We start from the raw sequence: 27122 nt of genomic DNA, 5'->3' as shown, positions 1-27122 counted from the left end.
CAGAGAAAGAGAACTCAGGATGGCATGCATCTTTTTACTCTGAGCCTGCCTCCCGTGACATGCTTCCTCCAACAAGACCATCTTTCCTAGGCCTCCTCAAACAGTGCTACCAACTGGGGGTCACGTATTTAAATTCTGGAAACTCTGGAGGACGCCACATTCAAACCATCACACTGCTCTTTTAGAAGACCAAGAGTTGGGCTCTCAGCACCCAGGTCGGGCAACTCACAACTACCTGTTAACTCCAGCTCCACCAGATCCAACACCTTCTTCTCACCTCCACAGGCAGCCAGGCAAGGGCAGACACACACAGACACATAATTAAAAACAAATGGAAAAAAAAGACAGTCGCAAAGTACATGATCGATTAAGCGTTGATTGCTTAAGGGTGCTAATCAACGCTAATCAACACACATGACACATGAACGGCAAAGGCAAGAGATGACCAGAGCACACAGACGTGTCTGCCTGCAGAACCCTTGTGGGGACAGAAGCCACCAGCAGGTCATGGGGCTCAGTATGGGGGCAAAGCAGGGCTCCATGCCGTGCACCCCATCTCACAGCACAGGGACCATTTACCCAGAACTCCTAGATTAGATTCATGTGTTCAATTCAGGATAATTAAGATGATTCTTCCCCTCCTGAAACACGGTGGCCCATGCATACGAGCCAAGCACCAGGGAAGCCGAGGCAAGAAGCCCAAAGTTCGCGACTAGCTAGGGACTCACAGTGAGACCTCATTTCGGAAAACAAAGTACAAGACACACACTTCAGAAATTCTGGCCCAGCATGCATCCGTCAGTGTCGATTTTTATTACTAGGGGGGAAAAAAACTAACAATACAAAACAAAAACATCACACACACCTTTTTTCCCCCTTCTGTATTTTTGAGATTGACATTACCAGCCCCCAGTGCTTTCAAATTCAGTATGTAAAGGAGGATGGCCTTAGACTCTGAATATTCCTTCTGGGATTACAAGCCTGTGCTGCCTCCTGTCAACCCATGAGATGAGACACTGCTCTTCCACACAGTAAACTGTGGGCTGAGGCTGCTTGTTTGTTTCCCAGCCGCCCAGACCCAAATAATTACACAGAAACCATATTAAAACACTGTTTGGCCAATAGCTTAAGCATATTTCTAGGTATCTCTTACATCTAAATTAACCCATTTCTATTATTCTGTGTGTTACCACGAGGTTCATGGTTTATCAGCAAGGTTCCAGGGCGTCTGTTTCCTTTGGCGTCTCTTTGACTCTGCCTTCCTTCTCTCTACATCTGTTCTGGTTTTCCGCCTGGCTTTACTCTGTTAAGCCATTGGCCAAAAGCAGCTTCTTTATTAACCAATGGCAATAAAACATACTCACAGCATGCAGAGGGGAATCCCACATCAGGAAAACTGCCCTTATTTTAAACCCTGTACATTTGGGTTGTGAAGATGCGGCTCTTATACCTGACACAAACACACAATGGGACCCAGAAAACAGACCAGAACCCAATGTCCCCTTCCCGGCTCTGTGGGATCTTAAATTCGTGAAGCTGCTGACCCAGGAGAGAAGCGAACAACCCATGAGGACCCAATGAGGAGACTGCAAAAGGCTTCTATGAAAAAGATGACAACTTTATTAAACAGAAACACGCACAGGACAGAAACCTGACAAAGAGCATAAACAGTCAACTCTGAAGCCAGGACTCGTGGGCCCTCAGAAGGTCCCAGTGCAGAACATGCACGGGTCAACCACACCCGACTTGGGGTGCCACACTGTAGAGTCCACACCTATACCTACAGCAGAACAGCCGAGGGATCAATGACCTGTCCCCCATAAGACTTGATGCACAAGAAGCTGGGGCTTACCTTCCAAACACTCAATAGTCAACTGAGGACAACTAAACCCCGTTTCCCTAAGGCCCCAACCCTCAAGATGATGGGCATCCTCTTATACCTGTGGCTGAGGACAGGCAACCCCTAGCAGTTCAGTCCCTGGGGCCCTGGGATGGGGAGGTCCTTCAGTTTTGTGAACCAGGGGAGGGGGAGCGGAAGCTGGGTAGCTCCCTCAGAGACACAACTTCTCCGACAAGCAGCCTCTCCCCGGGCTCGCTGCCCCAGTCCTCTGGGGTGTCACTGTGCCAGGGCAGGTAGGAGTGCACCTTGAAGCCGCCCTTCCGCAGGCTGCAGTCGGCAGGCACCAGCTCTACCCCCAGCTCTGAGGACTCCAGAATGCTCAGCCTCCAGCGGTGCAGGTCCTGCTGTTCAGGTGCATTCTGAAGTTGGGCCACCCTCACCTCACCAGGGTCCAGCAACACCTGCCAGCGCTGGACCCGGGTCCTCACAGCCCAGCAGGGAGTCATTGACAGCAGGTAGCAGATGGCATCGAAGCCACCCAACAGAAAGACGAACTTCAGATCCACCAACCAGGCTTCTGCTTCCAACGGATCCATGGGCCAGATGGGGCTCAACTCCAACAATACAGGTTGTCCAGGAGATGGGCTCACATTGAAAACATCCCACCAGGATAGAGGGGGGATAAGCCAGTGGGAACAAGGAGAAAGGCCATCAAATCTCCAGGGAAGAGCCTGGGTCCACTCAGCATCCTCAGGGCCCAGGTCCAGGGGTACAGCTTCCTGAGGCCCCAGCTCAGTGGGGACAGGCTGGGGTCCCAACCCTATTCCCACTGTCCCTACAGGGCCTGATGTCAGGATGCCAGGACCTGTGGAGACAGAGTTGCCATGCGACAGATGCCCTTGGCCCTCTCCCCAGCTGAGCCCCAGCCACTCCTCCGGCTCAGATCCTGCCTCCGAGAGTTCCATGGGCTCGGCACCCCACTCTTCCTCTTCCCAGTCTCCCATCTCCAGCATATTTTTAACTACCAGGAAAGCTGCCTTGAAGCAAGAAAAGCAGATCTTCATCTGGTCTCCGTGGACAAGCTGGTATAGCCAGGCCGCATAGAGGCAGGACATGCCCTTGGGCCCATGGCGAACGTTGACTGGGGGACACATGGCCAAGAAGCCTGCCTGTAGCTGATTGGATACAAAGAGGAAGACTTGATCGATGGTCTCAGGCTCTGGAACCGCTAATGCTGGGGAAGACGGGAAGAGCCGAGAATGGGACAAACGGGAGAAAATGGGGTGCAGTAGGGGGTCTCGGGTACTTTGGGCTCCAGGCTATGGGGTGGTGGTGAGAAAACTGGGTGCCAATGCAATGGATACCTCCTTGGAGAAGTGGACAGACGTGAGATTCCAGAAACTTCTCCACCTTCACACTTGCTCCAATGTCTGGGGAGCTTGAAAGGGAAAGAAAATGAGGCTTGGCGTCCCCTGCTGGGCAGGCTGCTGAGACCACCGAGGGGAGGAGGGCTGGGGCTGAGGTTCCCCAAGGTGCACTGCTCGCCTTGAGCAGACTGGGGCTCCCTCACCACAACCCCAGGCTCAGCAGCTTCCTCGGGGCTCATGGCCAGGCTCCCAACTGGAGGAGGCCGGGAAGGGGAAGCCTAAAGCAGGATCCCCTTCTGCCCACCGCGCTCCCATGCAGACCCAGACCCCCTCACCCAGCGCAGGCCACCCCACCCAACCAGTCCCAGCCCCTTTCCATCCTCACCTGCCTGAGCTCCCAGCAACTCTGCAAATGGACGCCGATCTCAGCGAGGTTCCTCCGCCACAGCTCCAGGGCCTTATAAAAGACCAATACCCATGATGCTCCAGCTCATTTACATATCTCCCATGAGCGCCAAAACGCGGGCAGCTAAGATGCTGAGTCACCCTGCTCCGCCCCCCCCCAGGCGCGCAGGCGCCTAAAGCTCGCTCGCTTGCTAGCTCACAGGGCGCATGCGCTCTGCTGCCTCTGCCTGCAGGCATCCTTCTGCCTTGAGTTGACCTGTGTCCCTGTGTCCCTGTGTCCCTGTGTCCCTGTGCCCTCGAGGGACACTAAGACCTGTGCCTGTGGCTTATCTTGTTTGGAAAGGAGGATTCCTTCTTCCCTGTCTCTTTAGGAAAAATTCCAACTGCTCACTCGCTCGGCCCTTGACTGCGTTTTAAACGCATTTCCCCCTCTCTGGGTCTTTCCGTTCTTAAACAGATTCTAAAGAATTCTTTCTGGAGTTCATTTGTAGATGGGTTTGGGACTGGGAGGAAAAACACTAAGCAGAAGATACAAGGTTTCCAGCGGCCTCCCTCCAGAGCTTGGCCTTGACTGAGATCTCTTTGTTAAAATCCCGAGCAGCACCGTGGGTCTTATCACCTCGAGTAGGTTGCCATCCACTGCGGACTTCCCACAGCTTGGACACGGGTATGGTGACATGTCCCCACCACCACAGGGCCATGGAGACCAGTTCACCCTCTCTAAGATGCCCCTTGGCACCCTGCCCTCCCCAGGCTCTTGAATCACTAGCATGATTTCAGCAACTGTTTTGCCCTGTCCAGAATGCCACATGGCTGGTCTCAACCAACAAGACATGATCTCAGTTTCCTTCTTTAGGAACATATGGCTAGGTTTCCCGGGACAGCAAGAAACAAGTTTCACTTCCTGGTTCAGCAATACTTGGTTAACTGGATATGCCTCTGTTTACCTATTCACTTCCTGAAAAACGTGGGATTTGGTCATTTGATGTGTGTGTGTGTGTGTGTGTGTGTGTATAAAACATAAAATTTATATTTATATTCATATATAAATATACTTTATAATATACTTACATATTATATATATAATATATATATAAGCTATAACCAGCTTTGCGCTTTTTCTGAACTTCAGCTTTTGTCTCCAAATGTTGCATTGTGTGGTGAGCCGGTTGTATTGTATGAAAACCAGCATATTTCCCAAGCAGCTGGCTCTTCCTTCAGGGCCAAACGGAAGCTGAAGAGCCATGGTTTGCAAGACCTGGAAAATGTTAGTCGTGACGAAAACATGTAGGAAATGGCCCAAACCACAAAAACTCATTTATCATAGTTCTGGAAACTTCAGGTTAGGAGCCAAGCTTGAGCAAAGTTGCATCACGCCCAGGTACCCTTTTGCTCCAACCTCCCTTTGTCTGCAAGTGGGCCGGGTTTCTGAGGAACTTTTTTTTTTTTTTTTGTGGTTTTCGAGATAGGGTTTCTTTGTAGCTTTGGAGCCTGTCCTGGAACTAGCTCTTTTAGACCAGGCTGGACCGGAACTCACAGAGATCCACTCGTCTCTGCCTCTCGAGAACTGGGATTAAAGGCGTGAGCCACCACCGCCCAGATGAGGGATCTTTTTACAAAGGTTGCTGGGTTGCAGAACGGCCCAGTAGTAGAGCTCTTTCCTAGTACATTTGGTCCCCAGTCCTTCAGAGAAAAAGAAAAATCATAGCTGGGTAGCGGTGGCTCACAGGATGCAGAGGAAGAGGGATCTCTGAGTTTAGAGGCCAGCCTGGCCTACAGAGTGAGTTCCAGGACAGCCAGGGCTACACAGAGAAACCCTGTCTCAAAAAAAAAAAACAAAACACAACAAAAAAAATTTGCAAATCACAGTTAGAAATGTACTAATCCCATTTATAAGATCTCAACTCTCCTGGCCTGATTACCTCTGCAAGGGTCTACTCCCAACCACACTAGCTTAAGGGTTAGGATTTCAGTAGACTGTGGAAATGGTTGGGTCTCAAGCCTTCAGACTTCTGTGGGCATCTGCAAATTTTCATGTTTGTTAAGTTTGAGTATCTTTAGTGAGGTGTTTATGTTTTGTTGGGGTTTTGCCAGTTTTTAGATTGATCTCTTACTGTTGAGCTTACAAGTTCTTTGTATGTTTTCATCAACGGTGCTTTGCACCGCGTATGGGTGCAGGGTTTTGTTTCTGGGATACACGCCAAGACTCTTCTTCCTCTCTCCAAACAAAATGTTTGTGAAAACACAACGGTCTTGGTCTTCATTCTATTGCTTGAAGATACAGCATTACTTAGGCAACTCAGAAAACATTAAATGGGGGCTTGCTTACAGTTCCAAAGGCTTGGCCTGTACCATCACGGTGGGGAGCATGGTGGGAGCATGTTAGCCACTCATGATGCTGGAGCGGTAGCTGAGAGACACATCCTGATCTGCAGGCAGAGAGAGAGAGAGAGAGAGAGAGAGAGAGAGAGAGAGAGAGAGAGAGGAGAGACTGAGCCTGACATGACTTTTAACCTCAAATCTTACCTGAGTAGCACACTTCCCCCAATAAAGATACACCTCTTAATCCTTCTAATCCTCAAGTAGTGATACCCCTGATAACTAAGGTTCAAATATATGAGCCTATGGTGGCCATTCTTACATTTTTGTTCAAGTCACCACAACAATGCTCCTACTGGGGTAATGGTTCAGCCACGCGAGTGCTGGAAACTGAGTTCTGACGCCCGGAACCCACAGGAAAGCTGTTTGGAGTGGAGCATGCATCTGCTGCCTGAGCGTTCTGACGGGGACAAGAAGCCTCCAGAAGCTCTTGGGACAGCTAACCTAGCAGCAGTGAACAAGAGAAACCCTTTCTGAAACAAAACGGAAGATGACCAGGAATAAGAAATGGCTTATTCTGGAGCCAAATTATGAGCGATTGTGGCCCTGGCACACAAATTAAAGCTTCCGCAGTTCTGTGTCCCGAGATGGCAGTGGTTCTGTAAACTGTTTGTAGGAACAGAAGTTCCCCATTGGCAGAAACATCAGATAGGTGGACTATGGTGAAGTGGAGAAATCTCTGCTTTAGGTTTCAAATGCTGTGTGAGGACACCCAAGCTTGGTGAAAGCTCGAGGTCTGTTCAGACATTCCAGAGGGATCTGCCTGTTATCCACAGAGTTAATCACAGGCTGGCAAGGGTGGCTAAGGGCTTTAAGAGACTGAACTAGCTCGAGGTATTTGGCCTGCAGTTCTAACGACTTTACGATCACTTCAGTTCCCAGTGTTGGGCAAGGCTCATGGAGGCGTGGCTTCCATTTGAAAACTTGACTTTACAGCTTCCTGTCAGCCAAGATTCACAATTTGTGCATATGGAGGCCAAATGTTATTGCAGGTCCCTCATTGCTAGGAAGGCTCATTCCTAGGGTCTGATGTAGATGAGGCTGAGGAAACAGCAAAGCGGTTTTGAGAGAAGGAGAGTAGCTGTGCAAGTCACCAGATGTCTTCCAGGGTGCCGGACATCACTGTGGGTGTCTGGGATTGAGCCACCTCTGAGCCCTCTCTCTGACAAGTGTCCTTATGTATTTTTAAAAGATGGAATACCTTTACTAGATTAGTCAAGAGATTCAGTATTTACTATGAATGGTAAAACTCATTCTTTCCATAAAGTAGAACCTTTTTTATCCCCCAAATATAACTTCTTTATTGACTCTTTGGGAGTTTCACATCATTTACCCCAATTCTGCTTACTTTTGGGTCCCCCCATATCCTCCTCTCATCCCTGCCATGGCCCCCAACAAAAGAAAACAAAACAAAACAAAGCAAACAAACAAAAGCAAAAAACAAACAAAAACCCCAAAACAAAACAAAACAAAACAACAACGGAAAAAAAAATCTCTTTTCTGCCTTTCTATCTCCTCTTCATTCATCCTGGTGGCATTGGAGGGTCACACAGTACATCCCTTTGTCCTGTCAGCTTTACTGGCAAATGTTCATTACAGTGAGCCACTGGCCTGGTTCAAGGCCTCTGGTTTCTGGGACACCATCCTCACTGGATCCTCATGGGAACTCTTCTGGGGTATCCTGTGGCTGCCCCAAGTCTTGGAGACCTTGCAGGTTTTGTTCCACAGGACCAGTCCCTTCATGAGCTCTAGCAGGTCCTAGATGGGGTAGACACTAAGGTGAGGCAAGCCAAGGCCCAGCTGTGGACCTGGGTGGTAGCCAAACTGGTCAGTCAGGGCCGCTGGAGCCATCCAGCTCAGGGTGAGGGGGCGGAGCCAGCTCCAGCTCCCCCCCATGCATTTTCTCAGGGTCTGTTCAGCCTCACCTGTGGTGAGGGGTGGGGGCTATCTCTCCTGAGTGGTGGCCTGGCTCCCTTGCTGTAGTGTCTAGCCAGACGCAAGGCCAGCTTCTCCAGGACCAGCAAAGGGCGGGGCTGGCTCAGCATGGCCCTCTGATTTCATTCTGCAGGGTTCCTAAGGCCTCCTGTGGTGACACAGGCCACAGACATCAACACAGACCCCAGCTGCAGCTGGACTACGGACCCAGATATGGCCTGCGGCAGCAGCTTGAACCCAGACAACATCCTGGCTCTGGGTAGAAGGAATGGCCCCTCAGGTGGGAATGGTCCTGGCGGCCACCGGACACCACCAAGGTGTCAAGTTGTGGCCCCAAGCCTGGGTCTTCATGTGACCTTTGGTGGCAATGCAGAACCCTGGCCAAGGTAGGACCATGGACCCAGAAATGGCCATTATCAGCAGCTGAGTCTGGACATCACCACTGCCCCTGTGGGGTATGGCCCTTGATCTCTGGTGTCTCTCTGTACGGCCTTCGATGGTAACAGGTGCATGGGACATCAGCACAGATCCTGGCTGCAGTAAGGTCACTGACCCTGGCATGGCCCTCAGCTACAGCTCTGGCCCGGATGACACTGAGTAGCAGCACAGGCCACTCAAATCTGGATGCTTCCTAGTCCTTGGACACCAACCTGGATTCAGGGTCTGACCCCGGGAATCCTCGCGGCTATCGGTGGCAATAGGAGCTACACACATCAGTCTGGACCCTGGCCACTGTAGGGCCACAGACCCAGACATGGCCCTCAGCAGCCGCCTGGGCTCAGATGACACCATGGCCCCAGGTGGCAGCACAGGCCACCCATATATGTATGGCCCCTGCTGTGGCATACCCCCAGACTCCAACCAAGCCACAGGCTCTGGCCTAGATTCTATATAGGTCCTAGTGGCAACCTGGGACACAGACTTTAACACAGACCCTTTCAGCAATTCGGCCTGGTCAACATCCTAGCCCCAAGTGTAGCCCCAGCCATTTAGATCAGTATGGTTCTTATAGCAGCATGGTCCCTGGACACCACAGATTGCAACTTACCCCCAGGCTTCATGTGTCCTTTGGTGGCACCGTGGGACAGGGGCACCAACATAGACCTCGGCTACAGTAGGACCACGGACCCAGACATGGTCCTCGGCACAGCCTAGGCCTGATTGTCACCATGGCGTCACCATGGCCCAGGTGGCGGCAAAAGCCACCCGATCAGTACGGCCCCAGCGGCAGCGTGGCTTGTGGACCCAAACATGGTCTCAGGAGGGCCTAGCCCACTGGAATCAGCATGGGAGTCAACGGTAACAGGAGCTAAGGACATCAACAGAGACCCTGGCTACTGCAGGACCGGGGATCCAGACATGGCCCTGGGCAGCCGCCCAGCCTGGACATCACCAGGGCCCTGGGTGGCAACCTCCCCGCTCAGTCCACTCCTCACCGCCTTCACCGTGGCCCCAGGTGACCATCAGGGCTCCGCTATCTGGCCACTCCTCACAGTCGTCATCTTTTTCCTTTCTGCATCTTTCCGCAGAGCGCGAACCATCTCACGTCTCTCTCTTTCCCGTTTACCCGTCATATATCTCCTTATCATAACAAGGAGCACATGGCAGGCAGGCCCATGGCTGTCTTCAGACAGCCGGAGCCTTGAGGACCTGAGATGCCTAGATCCGGACTGAGCGGAACGGCACCGGGCAGGGATCCCATTACGTATTTTAAAAACTAGATCGACTATATGCTTCCCTATATATCTAACAAGGTTTTTTTTTTAATTCTATAGATATGTGTGGGGGTTTTTTTGGTATGGAGTATTTAAAATAATCAATTATTCTTTACATTTAGATTTTTTTCCTTTTGACGATTTTACTGTACAGCTATAATTTTGTGTGGAATGACTGGCTCTAAGTTTTAGGAAAGAATGGTCTTAAATATTTAAATTATTTTAACACTTATTTATCGATAATACTTCACTGGGTTTTATTAGTCTATAAAATTAGTGTTCCAGGAGAAATCATATAACTTGACAATATTATTTTTAATTCCCTTTTAAGAAAATCGTCTTTTCCTGTGTTCCAAGTATTTTTACTGACATATAAAAACAAAAGCTGGCCATGTCAGAAATGAGGATTTATAAGCTTTGTGGGCACAACAAAATGTTATCTTTTGTACAAGTCAAAAAGGGAAATAGAATTCTAATGGAGTTGAAGTAATAGTAACCATTTCCTTTTTAGTATCAAACTACAAGTATTGTTAAATTAATTTTTTAATCCTGGCTAAGAGCAATATATGAAAATTTATTTGTTTTTGATTTTCTTATTTTGTTTTTGTTATTGTTTATTCTGGGTTTTTTTTCAAGACAGGGTTTCTCTGTTGCTTTGGAGCCTGTTTTGGAACTCGCTCTGTAGACCAGGCTGGTCTCAAACTCACAGAGATTCACCTGCCTCTGCCTCCCGAGTGGTGGGATTAAAGGCGTGCACCGCCGCCTCCTGGCTGCTATTTTGGATTCTTAAAGACAAGGTCTCTTTACAGAGTCTTGACTCTCCTAGATATAGAACAGGGTGGCCTCAAACTCACAGAGATCCACCTGCGTCTGCCTCCTGAATGCTGGGATTAAAGGTGTGTACCATATCCAGCCTAGTACAATTTAATTATTCTACCATGGATAGTGTTATCATCAGATACTAATTCATTTTATGAATTATAGTTTGGGTATTTCTCCAACACCATGTTTGCCTGAATTCCACCAGGTCACACCATGATAATAGGGGACTAAACCTCTGAAAATAAAAGCCACCCCAATTAACTGTTGGTACCAGGGACTAGGGTATTGCTGTAAAAGGTCTGATCATGTTTTTGTTTGGAGGGATTTGGACTTTGGTACTTTAGGTTAGGAAAGCAGGAACACTTTAAGCACTGCCTAATGGGCCATACTATTAGAAGCATGGCAGACAGGTGCTGAGTGATTTGAACTGTGCAGGGCTGGCTCAAGAGGTTTCAGAGGAGAAGAATTTTAATACATTGCCTAGAGATCATTCTAGTGATATTTTGGTTACAGAAGTGGCTGGTTTTGACCCTTGTCTGACGATGTAGTGATATGAATAGTAAAGCCGTTGTGTCTGGCTTTGAGAGAAATGTTTCAGCAAAGCCTTTGCTGTGTTTGAGTTAATCAGCAGAGGCGGAGAAATTGTTTTGAGACTGTTGAAACCTTAAAGAACTGTTTCTCTGCAGAGTCTGCACTTGGTGCTGTCAGAGAGAGAGAGGGTTTGCAGCTGCACCGACCTTGGTCCTAAGACACGTCTCACAGACCTGGAGTTCTTACCTTTGATTATAGCTTGCTTAGTTGAAAAGACAGTTTGAAGCTGAAGATCACACCTTGATCCTATGTCATTTAGCAGGCTTAAATGCTTGGTACAAGGTTGACAAATTGGGAAAGAGGTTTGAGTCATTTATTAAAATTATATAAGGCCCAAAAGAAGACTTCGTCGATTTTTTTTTTTTTTTTAAGATTGACTTCATCTGTAAGTAGAATAGTACCAGATCCAGGAGTCAGACAAGTATTAACTGAATCATTGGCTCTTGAAAATGCTAATTCAGAATGCATAACAGTGGTTAAATCTTTAAAGGAAAGATCAGCCAGTAGATGAATGGATAAGAAATACAGCTGATACTGGATTTCACAATTATGATGCAACTTTGAGAGAAGTAATTTCTAAAAGTTTTTTTATTTTATTTTTTTTTTTTTGAGACAGGGTTTCTCCGTAGCTTTTTGGTTCCTGTCCTGGAACTAGCTCTTGTAGACCAGGCTGGCCTCAAACTCACAGAGATCCGCCTGCCTCTGCCTCCCGAGTGCTGGGATTAAAGGTGTGCGCCACCACCGCCCAGCTTAATTTCTAAAAGTTTTAAGAAAAATTAAATGTCAGATATTTTACTTATGGTAAACAAAGTCATTTGAAAAGGGATTATAGACCTGCGGAGCTGAAGTCAAGCGAACTGCTGCCAAGAAGGAAGTAACTCTAATGGCGGAAGGGCCTGCGCCGCGTAAATCTGCTCCCACAGAAGGATGTTTGAATGTCAAGCAGTTAGCCTGTACTCTGGGTACCCTTGACCTGGAGTACAGTTGGGAACAGCTGGAAAAACACTTCAGGATGGAGCCACACCCAGACCTCGAAACTCAAAGGGTCCTGGCCACGAGACTCAACCTGACGGAGGAACAAGTTAAGACTTGGTTCACCCAGCGTTCCCTGGAGCCTAAGATGTGCATTCTCTCTGATTGGCTACTACGGAAGCCTGTCTGCCACTGTAACCCTTATTCCTGTGCTTCCAGCAAAGCTGGGGGCCGCCGGTCACCAAGCAGGCCCATCAATTCCAGGGACGCAGAAGGCATTTAAGGCAAGGTTTGTACAAGTCACGGGAACCTCGCACAGTGAAGCCTCACATCAGCCATGCATCCTGTCAAGGCAAGGAGTCTTCCCAAAACAGCCCCGGGCTCCCCGAAACTTTGGAAGCCTTGAAGAAGCTCAGACTGTCTTCTGGGTACCCAAACACAGATGATTTCTGAGAATGTCCTGCTTTGCCTTACCGCTCACTCTAGTATCTAGGGGTGACAGCCATTTGGGGGGTTCTTTTTTTTTTTTTTTTTTTTTTTTTTTTTTTTTTTTTTGGTTTTTCGAGACAGGGTTTCTCTGTGGTTTTGGAGCCTGTCCTGGAACTAGCTCTGTAGACCAGGCTGGTCTCGAACTCACAGAGATCCGCCTGCCTCTGCCTCCCAAGTGCTGGGATTAAAGGCGTGCGCCACCACCGCCCGGCTATTTGGGGGGTTCTTATTTTACACTGTGAATGTTTTGTTTCTGGCCTGAGACTTGTAGCTTTTACCGCCCAAGTGCCAGGCTGCACCATACGTGTTGTTACTTAGTTGTTTGGGTTTTTTTTCTATTCCTATGGGATTTTTTTTTGTGTGTGTAACAATCAGTTTCAATTTTTTTATTTCTTCCAGGACATTTCATGCACCAGCTTGTCCTAGCAATGGCTTTTTGTTAGATGTTATTCAGCTTGCTTGTTGCTGGGCTGTTGGACTTTCACGTCTGTGTTAGATTGATAATAAAGCTATTCATAGAAATTAAAATGACAAAAAAAAAAGGGATTATAGGCAAGGTGTTCCTAGAAACAATAGTTTTTCTACAAAGAATCCAAACAGAAGGCCCCAGCCTTCTGGAATATGCAGAAGGATAGGGCAAAGACCAGCATTGGATTAATGAGCACAGATCAACAAAGCACAGGCAAGGTAACTTTTGCCATTGGGAAACACCTTAGAGGACCTATCATGTGCCCCAATATCAAATTTTATCCCGGCCAGCGGGATGCGAACTGTGGTCCCTGATAAACCTAGGGGAGAGGAATGAAAGGACAAGAGACACGAGAAATGACGGCAAGACAGGATTTCTGATCAAACCGTCCAGTTTATTATTTCCTCTGAAACTGTTATACAGCAAACGGGCAAAGTGGGGGAGGGAAGGGTGTCAGGAAACTCCGGTCTGCTGGAATTCAGGTCCCCAGCTGATGATTGTTGACTAACAAAGGAAAATGCTAATGAGTTCCAGAGCCTGGTGCCTGCAGGTCTCTGCTAGGAGATGAGATGCCAGGTTGATTTCCTAGACCCTGCAGAGAGGATAGAGGTAAATATTTTTTCTTAACTTGTGAGCTTAAGATGGCTGTAAACAAAATGCAGATCTCAAAATACAGGCCTTTGCTTCCGGCATGTCGGCCCTTTTTAAGTATTAGAATGAGGCGGGTTAAAGGTCATCTGGCAGATGACCGGGCTTTAACCAGTGTATGTGGGGGGGGGGGGGGGGGAACAGAGGCCCGATCCTCCCATGTTTAATTGGTGGGGGAAAATTCTTTCCAACTTAGTGGAAGAATTTTCCTTTCAGAGTTACAGATGTCTTTTTGGGGAGGAGAGGGTCTAGGTTTTTATGTCAACACCTCTGGACATCAACCTCTATGCAATCAGGCATGTTCCTCAGGAGACCCAGAGACAGAATGCATGGTCCTCTCCCTGCAGTGCTTTGCCTAGCACCCCTTTTGCTGGTGCCCATGCCTATTGTGGACAGACACACGTATCTCTGGGTTTTATGTGGCTCCTATAGGAGACTCGTTCTCAGGGGGCTCTTCTAGCCCTCGATCAGCCAGATCAAGCTGGCTGAATGGGCTTGGATGCCACCTGTTAGCAAATAAACCTAGTGAGTCTATTAAGGGCCCACAGTTCAAAAGTCATCAATAATAAAAACCCTAAAAGGGAGCCGGGCGATGGTGAAGCACACCTTTAATCCCAGCACTCGCGAGGCAGAGGCAGGCGGATCTCTATGAGTTCAAGACCAGCCTGATCTACAGAGCTAGTTCCAGGACAGGCTCCAAAGCCACAGAGAAATCCTGTCTCGAAAAACCAAAAAAAAAAAAAAAAATCCTAAAAGGGGTCCCGAAAGGGAAGGTAAGAGGGTGGTGACCCAGGGGAAACCATCCCTCCTCTTGCTCTCTCTACTTTTTTTTTTTTTTTTACGTTCTAATCCTTTCCTGACCTTAGCAAAACGGTCTCTAACTATCCCAGTGTGATCAGTATAGAAACATTTTTTGCCCCAAAAATGGACTATGGATATTTTCTTTTGTTTAAAAGAAAAGAAGGGGAAGTGATGCGGGAGAATTGTCTGTATTCTGTCAATCATATTTTAAATAAACGCTGATTGGCCAGGCAGGAAGTATAGGCAGGTCAACCAGACAGGAAGTAGAGGCAGGGCAATAAGAACAGGAGAATTCAGGGAAAGAGAAAGCCCATTCCTCCCAGTCCAGCCCAGCCCATCGAAGAAACAACAAGTGACCTACCCCGCTGTGAAAGGTACCAGCCATGTGGCTAGCACAGATAAGAACAATGGGTTAATATAAGCTACAAGAGCTAATAAGAAGCCTGAGCTAATGGGCCAATCAGTTTATGATCTTAAGGAGACTTCTGTGTGATTTTCTCTGGGACTAAATGGCTAGGGAACTGGGTGGGACAGAAACTTCAATGAGCCCAGCCCTCAATGTTACAAAATGTGGTTTACTAATTCCCTGTCAGCATTGGGGAAACTCATTTGCAGAGCAATTAAAAGACTTAATGCCTGTCTGTTAAAAACAACAATGCTTTGGATGTGATCAAAGACAGAACAGCTTTAGCAGATAAAACAAAAAGTTCAGGAGAGACCAGAAACAAGTATTTTGGCAAACTGCTGTAAATGATCAGAGACCAAAGCTAAAAATACAAATAAATGGCATTGAAATTGAAGGCTTAGTAGACATAGGAGCAGATATTACAATAATTTACCAAAATCTTGGCATTCTTTTCAGGAGGCAAATGTTTAACCGGGGATTGGAACGTTATCTAGGGTAAGACAAAGTTCAAGACGGGTCAAGAGTTTAGGGGCAGAAAGGCAGATAGGAAAATTAAACCCATATGTGGCTAACATAGCAATTAATTTATGGGCATGTGATTTGTTACAGCAATGGAAAATACAAATTAACATTCCTCCAATCTCAGAAACAAACCATAAAATAAAGAATATTTCTGTGCCAGGCAGTGGTGGTGCACGCCTTTAATCCCAGCACTCAAGAGGCAGAGTCAGGTGGATCTCTATGAGTTTGAAGCCATCCTGGTCTACAAAGCTAGTTCCAGGACAGCCAGGCCTGTTACACAGAGAAACCCTGTCTCAAAAAAACCAAAAAAAGGTACCATTGGGAAAGTCTTTCACAAGAAATGTTAAGCAGCCCTACCTTGTGTTAATATTTTATAAAATAGCCATTAAAAATAATTTGTAAACAGTTTCCTCAATCTATAATTTATCACTATGTGGAGAATAACTTACTGTCTGATTCAGAAGCAGATGTCTGAGAAAAAATGTTTGATGAAGCAAACATTTTTGGGGATTGCAAATTGCTCCTGAAAAAATACAAAGAGGAGATTCTATTAATTATTTAGAATATAAGATAGGCTTCCAGAAAATTCAACCATAAAATGTACAAATCAGGAGAAATCAATTACAAATGCTTAATGATTTTCAAAATTTGTTGGGGAAATATTAACTGGCTGCTGTCGTTCCTTTCTCATTAACGTTAAGAAAATTCGAGGTTAATAAAGCATTATGTAATCTATTTCTGGGGCATTTTCCACCCCTTTCTGTTTGTTTAACATATCCTTTATAGTTTGATTTAATCTTTCTATAACTGCCTGACCTGTAGGATTATGTGTTATACCTGTAATATGCTTGATATTATAATAAGCAAAAAACTGTTTCATTTTCCTAGAGGCATATGCTGGACCATTATCTGTCTTTATTTGTGCAGCAGAGAGACATTGGATAATGGAAAAGTCTTCTGAATTAAATCAACTGGTTTATTTCAAGGATGTGCTGACCTCACAATGGAAGTCAGGAGATGTGCTACATTGGGGAAGGGATTATTTTTTCCTGCAGTAATCTTTGAAGTTTCCAGCAAGAAGATGGGGCCCCACAACAACAACTCTACCTGGTTGATATAACATCATGATGCTGATAGCACTACTACAAGACCTGTTTGGGGTACCAGCTGCTCAATATGGTTCCAAGTTGGTTAGCTGAAATTGTGTACTTTTTTTTTAAACAACGTTCTGGCCAGACCTCCACCAAATACTCAGAGACTATTTGCAATTATACCAGACATGAATCTTGGAACTTAACCATCATTTTACTTTCACAGGATCCCATAGAAAGAACATCACCCCCATAACAGCTGGAAGTAATTCTAGAAGATGACACCTCCTCTCCCAACAAAGTTTTTCCTCAGGGTTAGGGACATCATTTAGGGGTTGATTGTAATTGGTATAGGGTTGGGGTTGGGGGGGAAATTTTATAGGCTCAGGGATCACTTTGGGAAAAAAAGGGAAAATTGGTTGAGATAATATATTGGTATGAGCTTACTCACACTAATCATAATAGTGAGAAATAGAATGAATACTTGTGAGTTATTATTTATAGACAATTACATTGGTATAGATTCTTGTATATTGATACAAACTTAAATTATATTGTACGCATGCATGCTTCTACCTCTGCTTAAGACATTTTTATATATTGATATATATATTTATCATATTGTAATGTACATTTCTACCTCTGATCAAGATACTTATATATTGTTTACATTTTGAGGTCATTGTCCTTATTTGTTGCACAATTGTTTATTGTATAATATTCTAATATGAAGTCTTAGTCTTTAAGTTATACATGTATTAAGGATTATAGATCAATAGTCATCTATGTTTGTCATACTTAGGCTAATCAGGTGTTCTTTAAATACATAGACATTATATTCTGCATAGATAGCTAATCTTTAACCACTTCAAAGAACTGTAGAATATGGCATTTAAATAATTTAGGGTTCGGTTGAAGTGAGACACTATTGCTCCTGGAAGCACTGATCTATTCCGGAGAGAATGTTGAGCACTGAAGACACTCCACTTGGAGCTTGTTTTCTTCTTGGCAAAACTGGCCTTTGGGCAAAGGAATGCCATGCCTCAACCACTGACTGACAAGATACATAGTATCTGGAAATGGATAAGCAGAACTGTCAAATCTTGCCAAGACAGGGCAGTTTTGAAAAATTTCCTGCCTTTGAAAATGATCTGTCAGTTATTCCAGGCCTTAGCCAAAGTTGGTTGCTTTAATGTTGCAAACGAGTCTTTGGGTGATTGCCCAGGTAGCCAGTTGTCTCTGTCATTTGTTGCACATTTTGGAAGTTACTTTATTGCACTTCCTGCTTATTCAAGTAATATTATTTCCCTTCTCGGATCTTCCATGGGGTTGAAGACTAGATAGTTGTAGGTACTTTCCTCTCATGACTTGGCCAAGTTATTTATTATACAAGACTTAAACTAGTTAGGATAGGATAATTATTAAATATATTTGTTCTTTTTGTATATAATTTTGTATTAGGCCTAGAACTCTCTTATTTATACAAAAGGGGGAGGTGCTGTAGGAAGTCTTACAGCTAGTGGTTACCTACACACTGGGGCGTGGCCTCTTATACTATATATGTTGATGCAGAGCATATGTCCGGCCTCTTTTCAGGCCTCTCCCTTTGTTCTGGTTGTGGATTTCAGTTTCTGATTTCCGTTCCACCAGAGGATTCTGCTTTGTTAGTTTACCCCTAAATAAATAACCATTTATTTCTCAATTCTGAGCTAGTGTGGGATTTCTTTTAAGCAACCATCTTCACTCTGGTATACTAGACAGTACATAATGGGGTCCTGGCACACTGAAGACCCACAGAATGTCACTGAGCCTAGGGCATTGCCTACTTCACTACCAGGACATGCTCACATGACGTGGCCAGTGTGCCGTTTGGGTTCATTGGATAATAGCATGGTGTGGTCTTAGCTGATTGGATGATATATGCCAGCAAACCTCTACATTAAACAAGATCTGCACCCCCATACAGCAGATTTCTGCATTAAACTAGGTTTGCAAACCATCGCTGGTCTCATGAGTCTGCTTCCTGGGGAACATTATGACCCTGTTGCCCTCAGCCCCCAAGCTGCCAGATCAATGCCCCACATCAGCTGAGGCTGAGAGAAATGGCTATGGTAGAAAAGAAATTACAACTGGGTGGTGGTGGTGGTGTACATCTTTAATCCCAGCACTTGTGAGGCAGAGGCAGGTGGATCTCTGTGAGTTTGAAGCCAGCCTGGTGTACAAGAGATAGTTCAGGACAGGCTCCAAAAGCTACAGAGAAACCCTGTCTTGAAAAACAAAGAAAGAGAGAGAGAAAGAGAGAGAAAGAAAGAAATTACAGGGGGCACACATGGATTCGGAGTTTTATTGTACCCTTGTCAGTACCGTTTATTCTTTCTCCTACAGGGATTCTTATGCAGAGAGAAGATAATATCTTAGAATGGATTTTGTTTTTTTTTTTCAAAGCACTGTTTCTCCATGTAGCCTTGACTATCCTCAAACTCACTCTGTAGACCAGGATGGCTTTGGACTCAGAGATCCGCCTGCTTCTGCCTCACAAGTGCTGGGATTAAAGGTGAGTGCCACCACCACCCAGCTAGAATGGATATTTTTACCACACAAAGTAAAAAAGTTAAAGACCTATGTAGAAAAGGTTTCTGAATTGGTTTGAAAGGAAAATGGAGACTTCATCAATCAGCAGGAACAGACACAGGAGAAATAAATTGTGGTTCCTTTTACTAATGCTGTGATTTCTGCATAATAAGCAGAAAATGAACATTGTAAAAGAGCTTGCAGTAATTTCTGTGGAGAGATTAGCAACAAATATTCCAAAAGTAAGAGACTTCAGTTTATAAAAAGAACCAATTGGATCTTCCCTTATATAATAAAAGGAGCACCAACTTCTGGAGCCCTTACATTCTATACTGATGCAAATAAATCATGAAAGGCAGGGTATAAGTCAGGAAAAATAAGTAAAGTGGCTCAAAGTCAAAATGAATCAGTTCAAAAGTCAGAATTATATGCTATTCCCATGGTATTATTAGATTTCCCAGAAACTTTAATATAGTCACTGACTCCCAAATATGCGGAAAGAGTTGTTTTACATATTGAAACTGCTGAACTTATTCCAGATGATTCAGAATTAACTTTGTAATTTATTCAGTTACAACAATAATTAAAATTAGAAATCATCCATTGTATAAAATACGTATCAGATCCAATATGGGTCTTCCAGGCCCTCTAGCACAAGGTAATGATGAAATTGATCAGTAATTAATAGGAAATGTGCTAGAAGACTCGGAATTTCATAAGAAACACATGTTAACAGCAAAGGTTTGAAAAAAGACTTCTGTCACTTGGCAACAAGCCAAGGAATTTATAAGGAAATGCCCTATTTGTTCTTTGTATAATCAAATGCTATTACCTGCAGGAAGTAGCCCAAAAGATACTTGAAGAAATGAAATTTGGAAAATGGATATGTTTCATTTTGCAGAGTTTGGAAAATTAAAATATGTGCAGCATACCATAGATACATATTCAGGATTTCAATGGGCAACTGCTTTAAGTTCTGAACAGTCTGATTCTGTAATAACACATTCTTTAGAAGTCATGACCATTATGTGGATACCTACACAAATTAATACTGACAATGTTCCAGCGTATGTCTCTGCCCTGTGGGAAGTCCAAGGCCCTCCCCGCTGCATCCAGGCCTAGAAAGCTTTGTATCCAAATAGACTAGGGTCCCAAAAGGCCAGTATGTGCAGTATAAATAAGTCCCAGTGCCTTTATCAATGGCTTCTCAGTCAGCCCCCATTGTCAGCCACATTCAGAGAGTCCGGTTTGATCACATGCTCATTCAGTCCCAGTCCAGCTGGATTTGATGAGCTCCCATTAGAACAGGCACACTGTCTCAGTGAGTGGACCAACCTAACCAATTCTTTTTAAATGAAAATAAACATTTATAGACAACCATTTTGGGAATTTGGGCATAGTTTTCTCCAAACTGCTTCCTGCTTTTTGTTGGCCAAAGTATTTTTAGGGTTTATATAGACCTTTGGCGGGGGTCTTGTTCCATTAAACCACATTAGCCTGGAAGGAATCCACAGACTCTCATTTCCTGTGGCAACAAAAGCAGAACCTCTTTTCCAAAGTAACATATGATTAGACTCAAATTTTGAAGTCAAGATACCTTTAGGTTAGTTTAACCTAGAAGCCTCCATAATCAAATGTCTCTCTGCAGTCAAAAAATTCAAAGAAAACAACAATAATATAGATAATTCAGACTCTCTGTATATTTATTTTATTTTTATGTGGCTTATTTTTTTTACTCCTTTAATCTATGACTGTCTGTTCTCTTTTATATTACTTTTACTGTCTGTTTAAAGACTTTACTTCTTTTTATAACTGTCTTTACTCTTTTTTCTCTCTCCCAAGCCTATGTACATTTTTTTTTTAAACACACTGTGTCTCATTTAGAGGTCTTTTATGTCTGAATCTGTCCTATTGTGTAGCTGAAATCCTTTTCTGGCAAGGAGCATTTTAAAACAGTAAGCAATGTGATTTCAGCAGCCCTGGATGTTGGCTCCACCTCTCTTGGCCTTTCAATATGGCAGAGGTACGTTTACTGCCAGCTCTAGGACCGCTGAGTGGGACCTGTGCTCGCCACTTCAACTCTGGGATGCACCGCGGAGCACACAAATCTTTTTTGTCTGTGTAAAAGCTAAATGTCACCGTGTCTGAGGGCTTGCTCTCCAGCCTGTGCACACCGAGCAGACCCAATCCAGCTGCTTGCCCAGGTGGTAGTGCTGAGTGGCAGGCTTGCTCTCAGCTACTTTCCTCCTAACCCCAAGCTGGCATGCAAGCACCCGGACCCCAAGTGTGTGGCTGGCCACACAGGTTAGCCCCAAACATATGGGCACCATTTTGTAGGCAGAGACTGCTCATTCATTTCCTGGCTGCCCAGCTGAATAGTTACATAGACGCTCTATTAATTACAATACAGTTTGGCCCTAGCTTAGGCATACTCTTAGGTAACTTTTTTTTTTTTATCGTAAATGAACCCATTTCTATTAGTGTATGTATTGCCCTGAGGCTGTGGCCTACCAATAAGGTTTTCCTAGCATCTTTCTCCTTCAGCAGCTACATGGTGACTCTTTGACTCTGCCTATACTCCCTGTATATCTCTGTTTGGATTTCCCACCTGGGTATATTCTGCCCTGCCATAGGCCGAAGTAGCTTCTTTATTAACCAATAGTAATAAAATATGTTCACAGCATACAGAAGGGAATCTGATATCAATCCCTCTATAGGGTTACTAGAAATACAGATCAAAATACAAAATGAATGTCTTTTGTGATCTAAAAATAAATACACTTTAACCTTGAATTCATATATACAAAGAGAAAGGGGAATATAGGTATTTTTATCCACACATAGCAAGGTATATTTAATTTCAAATTTTCAAAAAGAACATTAAAAGATAATACTTTTTTGTTGAAAAAAACCTTTTGCCATAACAAAGCTATCACATGCCAAAAAAGGAACTCCCCAAAGTTAGGGTTGGGGCAGAATTTTGTTTTTGTCTTTCCAAAAGAACAAAAACATTCAACTAAGGAATCTAAAGATCACTGGACAAATGAGACATTTGAAGAAGGACGAATAATCAGGAGAAAATGTCACAAAAAAGAGTAAATTGGGCTAATGGCATAACATAACTTTAAGATGGTAGAATTTTGTAAATCTTCCCAAATGCTTGTCTTTGCTGCTCTGTACAAATATAACAGGCAAATGGCCTTTTTGTGGTCCCAATTCAGTTAAAAATTTAAAGCTGGCTTTGGATTTAGAGTGTGGCTTTCTCCTTCTCTAAACCCAAGCATACTCTTTAAAGGAAAATCCAAAATCTCTGTTTCATGACAAAGGCACCACCTGGTACAGGACAGAAGCAAACCAAAATTAAGGAAATATTTTATTGCCGCTAATCTCATAATCCTTAGGTTTTCTTTTGAATCTTTAATACTTTTCTTAAGATGTAAATATTATCTCAAAATTCATAAGACTATTATGTATACATAAAACTTTTCTGTCTGGATATTAGTAGTCACACAGAGTACTAACTAATTTCAGAAATAAGCTTCATCTAGTTTTCCTGTATGTGCTTTCAGATTTGAGTCTGAAGCAGATACTTAGGAGCTAAGTTTGTTACCTCATATGGACTCAATAGACTGTGGTCCTCTAACCTTGCAGAGATCTTTTGTATATGGCAATTAAAATGTTTAAGTTTTCTGCAGTGAACCATACCATTCCTAACAGAGACCTTTGAAGTCTCCAAAAAGATGGGGCCCTGCAATGACAAGTCCCCCCAGACTGTGGTAACACCACTAAACTGGTAAACACCACCCAAAGATCTTTGTTGAACTACAAACTGCTCAGGACAACTTCAAAGCTGCTAGCTGAGAGGGTCCATTCTACTCCAGCCAGGACTTCGGTTAAGCCCTGCACTTTCCCATCACACAGAGACTGGACAACAAATGATACAGCTAGCCCTTCCAGGACTTAACTGTTATTCCAACTTTCTCAGGGTCCCCTAAAGATGCCATTGCTCCAGACAAGAGGAATTAATTTAAGAGCACAATGCCCAGAGGCTGGAGCGATGGCTCAGAGGTTAAGAGCACAGGCTGCTCTTCCAGAGATTGTGAGTTCAATTTCCAGCAACCTCACAGTGACTCACAATCGTCTATAATGAGATCTGGTGCCCTCTTCTGTCATGCAGGCATAGATGCAGACAGAATACTGTATATATAATAAATAAATCTTTTAAAAAAAGAACATAATGCCCACATTTCCAAGAGGTGGGGTGGGTGGCTTTGATCATTTGGTGGGTTATGGATTTTGTTATTGTTTAGGGTGATTAGTTGCAAGTTGTTATTGGTCATGGTCAGAGATGGAACTAAACAAACAAGGTTAGATTAAGGGATTTCTTTCTTTTTCTTTCCTCTGTCCTTTTTTCTCTTCTATCTAATGAAAAAGGGGGGATATAGGAATGATAGGATAAAAGGCAAGATTATTGAATCTATTTTTTTTTTTTTTTTTTGGTTTTTCGAGACAGGGTTTCGCTGTGGCTTTGGAGCCTGTCCTGGAACTAGCTCTGTAGACCAGGCTGGTCTCGAACTCACAGAGATCCGCCTGCCTCTGCCTCCCTAGTGCTAGGATTAAAGGTGTGCACCACCACCGCCCGGCTTGAATCTATTTTTAAACTAAAAAGTAACTACTAGTTTCAAATATATTACATTGGTATGGATTTTTGTATATTGATACAAATTTAAGGTTATTTTTGCTCTAACATAATATATATGTTATTATGATATATATATATATATATTTCTAATCTTGTTTAAGGTATTTTACCTATGCAGCTCATTTAAAAATGTATGTAAAGTTCTAGACCTTGAAATTTATTATTATAAACTATTTAGGATAATTAAGGAATGCAGGTTAGTAGTTAGTCCTTTATAATAATCAGACTTTTAGTCATCTCATATATGTTTTCAAGGTCAAACATGTTGTTCCTTTGCAGAACTACAGGTCCCAGCATTCTCCTGGACTATGGATATATTCCCAGAAGCCTTTGCATTCCCCGTTAAAAAGTGGGGGCTGCCACGAGCTCTCTCTCTTCTCTCTTCTTCCCCGCCTCCCCCGTCATGTTCGCACACCTTTTACCTGTCTGTTACCCCTCCCCCATTAAAGGTGCACCACGTGGGACCGCCGCGTGTCTGTGTCTTCTTCCTCGTGTAATGTCTTTACCTTCTAACCCACAGACAAGAAAGCCAGCCAGAAATTAAGAACAACAAAACAGAGATATATTTTCGATAGATAGGTGGCCTTCAAACACTTCAGAGATCTACAGAATATGGCATTTAAGATGTTATAATAGCATAAGACTTTTTATGACTGTGAGATATGTCTGCTCATGGCAGCACCAATTTACTTTAAAAAATGATGACCATCCAAGAACCTCCATATGGAGTTTGCCTTCATTGTGGCAAAGTTAGCCACCAAGGAAGAAACTGCCCTTGCCTTGACTGCTGACAATATGCTATTCAAACAGGAAAAGCACTACACAAAGGAAGTTGACTGCCAAACTTTGCCAAAAGAAAGTAGCATAACCTTTAAAAGTCCTGCTTCACAGAAAAGTCTGTCAGATATCCTATGCCTTTAGACCAAAGACAGACACCCCAATGTTACAGAGGACGTTTGGGTGACTGTCCAGGCAGCCAGATGTCTCTGTCATTTCCTATAGTTTTAAAAGTGCTTTTTCTGCATTTCCTGTTTACTCAGGTAAGAGTTTGTCCTTCTCAGGTCGCTGATGGGGTTGAAAACTAGATAGTTATAGTTTTACAGTTTTCCTTTTTACCAAATTCAGAAAAGAAACTTACAAAAGAGATGTAAATTTTATAAGGTTGAAAAACATAAAAGCTTAAGTTGTTTAAGAAAATGTTTTAAGGGGGCTGGAAAAACGGCTTAGCAGGTAAGAGCACTGGTTGCTCTTCTAGAAGACCTGGGTTCAATTCCCAGCACCCACATGGCTGCTTACAACTGTCTGTAGATCCAGTTCCAGGATCTGACACCCTCACACAGACATGCAGGCAGGCAAAACACCAGTGCAAATAAAATAAAAATAAATAAATCATTTAAAAATAAGAAATTTTTAAGGTCTAAAAATATGTTTAGGTTGGTAATGCAAGTTATGATAGAAAACAGTTTCAGTATAAAACTTTGGACTAAGATAGGATGGATAATAGAGTATTCTCTCCAAATTTGCTAAGTACAAATGAACTACATATTCTGGTGCAGTTCTTGCCTGATAATTGTTTTTATTGTGGATAGTTTTACTGTGTTAGGGTTAAAACCTTTCCTTTTTTATCTAGACCAAAGAGGGAAATGTTGCAGAATATTCAATCATACTGTGAACCCCAAATTTATATTTCATTAATTAAATAAAATCAACCTTGGGCCAGGAGGCAGAGTCAGAAACTAGTCGAAGGAAATTAATCAGAGAGTCAGAGAGAGTCTGGAAAATGGATAGAGAGACACACAGGAAGTAGTAGGGAGGGACTTGAAGTGTGTCAGTCTTTTCTCTCCTTCTGAGATGCTGGTGAAGTGGAAAGGTCAGCTCGTTGTTCCTCAACTTCTCTGAGCTAGCAGGTTTTTACCCCAGACTCTGACTCCTAAGTTTTATTGGTAAGCATAATGATAGCGATTTAGTTGAAAGCTGCATGTGGTGGCTGGGGTAGAAGCAGATCCTGTGGGCGGCTGCCTGAGGAGCAGGCTGGTAACTGTGGAGCCACAGTTCCTGGCTGAAACCACAGTAGATTCAGGTGCTGGTGCTATGCCAATGGAAAAAAAAAAACACAACCACTCCTGGATCTAAACTTTTCTTTAATTCCTTTCACAATTTGAAAACTTAGCTGGGCAGAATCTTGCCCTGACTCATCACTCCCTTTAGTCCATTTCTTAATCTGTTTATCTTCTTGAACATCAAATTTATCTCCATTCCATTTCCTGGTGCCCCTTTTCTTCTCAAATATTTTTCTTGCTCAGTTTGCTCCTTTTCATTTATATTTTTATATCTTCATTAGAGTTTCTATTGCTATGAAAATACACTATGACCACGGAAACTCTTACAAAGGAAACACATTTAATTGGGGTGGCCTTTACTTTCAGAGGTTTAATCCATTATCATCATGGTGTGACATGGTGGCATGCAGGCAGACATGGCGCTGGAGAAGTAAAGTCCTACATCTTGACTTGCACAGAAAGTGGTCTATCTCACTGGGCATGGCTTGAACACCTATGAGACCTCAAAGCCCACTTCCATAGTGACGCGCTTCCTCCAACAAGACCACACCTATTCCAACAATGCCACACCTCCCTTTAGCGCCACTTTCTTCCAAACACCCACAATGGCCCTTATTTGTTGTCTGAAATTCCTAATCAGTATTAAAAATAGGAATGCCATTTTGTAATATTTTAAAGAACACTGCAATTTTGTACTATTATTTCTTTAGTGAAACTTACTATTTTCCATGTCTCTTTAATAAACCTTGCTGAAATTTTAAACAGCTTTTGTAAAGCTTTTGCTCATCACAATTAAGACCTAATTAAGTCTCTTCATTCTAAGAGAAGCTATCACAGCTGCCTCCCTTAAGCTTTGTAACTTTGGTTTATTCTGGGATATATTGAAAGTTTCTTTAATAGTATTGCGATAATACGTATTAAATAGCAGAGGCCAGAAAGAGAGAGTACCCGGAGAGATGGCTAGACTTGGGGGTGGGGTGTAGAAACCTAGTGTAGTGGAAATTCCCTGGAATCTACAAGAGTAACCCTTGTGGAGGCTCCAGGAAATGGGGGATATGGAGCCCGAATTGGTCAACTTCTATAACCAGACAAGGCGCCTAGCAGTGGGACTAGGGCATCAGCCCAGCCCCCAAACCTTCAATCTACGATTTGTCATGGCTCCAAGATGTGCTGGATAATGGAGGTGCAGAACTTGCGGTAGGGACCAACCAACGACTGGTCCAATTTGAGTCCCACACCATAAGAGGGAGTCCATGCCTGACACTGCTTGGATGGCCAGGAACCAGAGGTAGGGCAGCCCAGAGACCCAGGACAGAAACAAATATGAAATGATTCCT

General features: G+C 43.9%; 1 protein-coding gene across 1 annotated transcript; it reads right to left on the bottom strand.

The window, feature by feature from the left end:
* Positions 1-2004: 2004 nt before the first annotated feature.
* LOC121444060 (testis-expressed protein 19.2-like) lies at positions 2005-2994 on the bottom strand. The gene has a single exon (XM_041645803.1). It carries the CDS (start codon positions 2992-2994, stop codon positions 2005-2007), a length of 990 nt encoding a protein of 329 aa, XP_041501737.1.
* Between the last annotated feature and the right edge of the window lie 24128 nt (positions 2995-27122).

This window comes from Microtus oregoni, unplaced genomic scaffold (genome assembly GCF_018167655.1).
Source record: "Microtus oregoni isolate MIOR12 unplaced genomic scaffold, Mior012 000117F_ref0000505, whole genome shotgun sequence".
Lineage (NCBI taxonomy): Eukaryota > Metazoa > Chordata > Mammalia > Rodentia > Cricetidae > Microtus > Microtus oregoni.
This window is presented reverse-complemented; position numbering and strand designations above follow the sequence as displayed.

Bases quoted from the DNA above. Each gene is read 5' to 3' on its own strand.
- LOC121444060 (XM_041645803.1), bottom strand. From the start codon at position 2,994: ATGTGTCCCCCAGTCAACGTTCGCCATGGGCCCAAGGGCATGTCCTGC.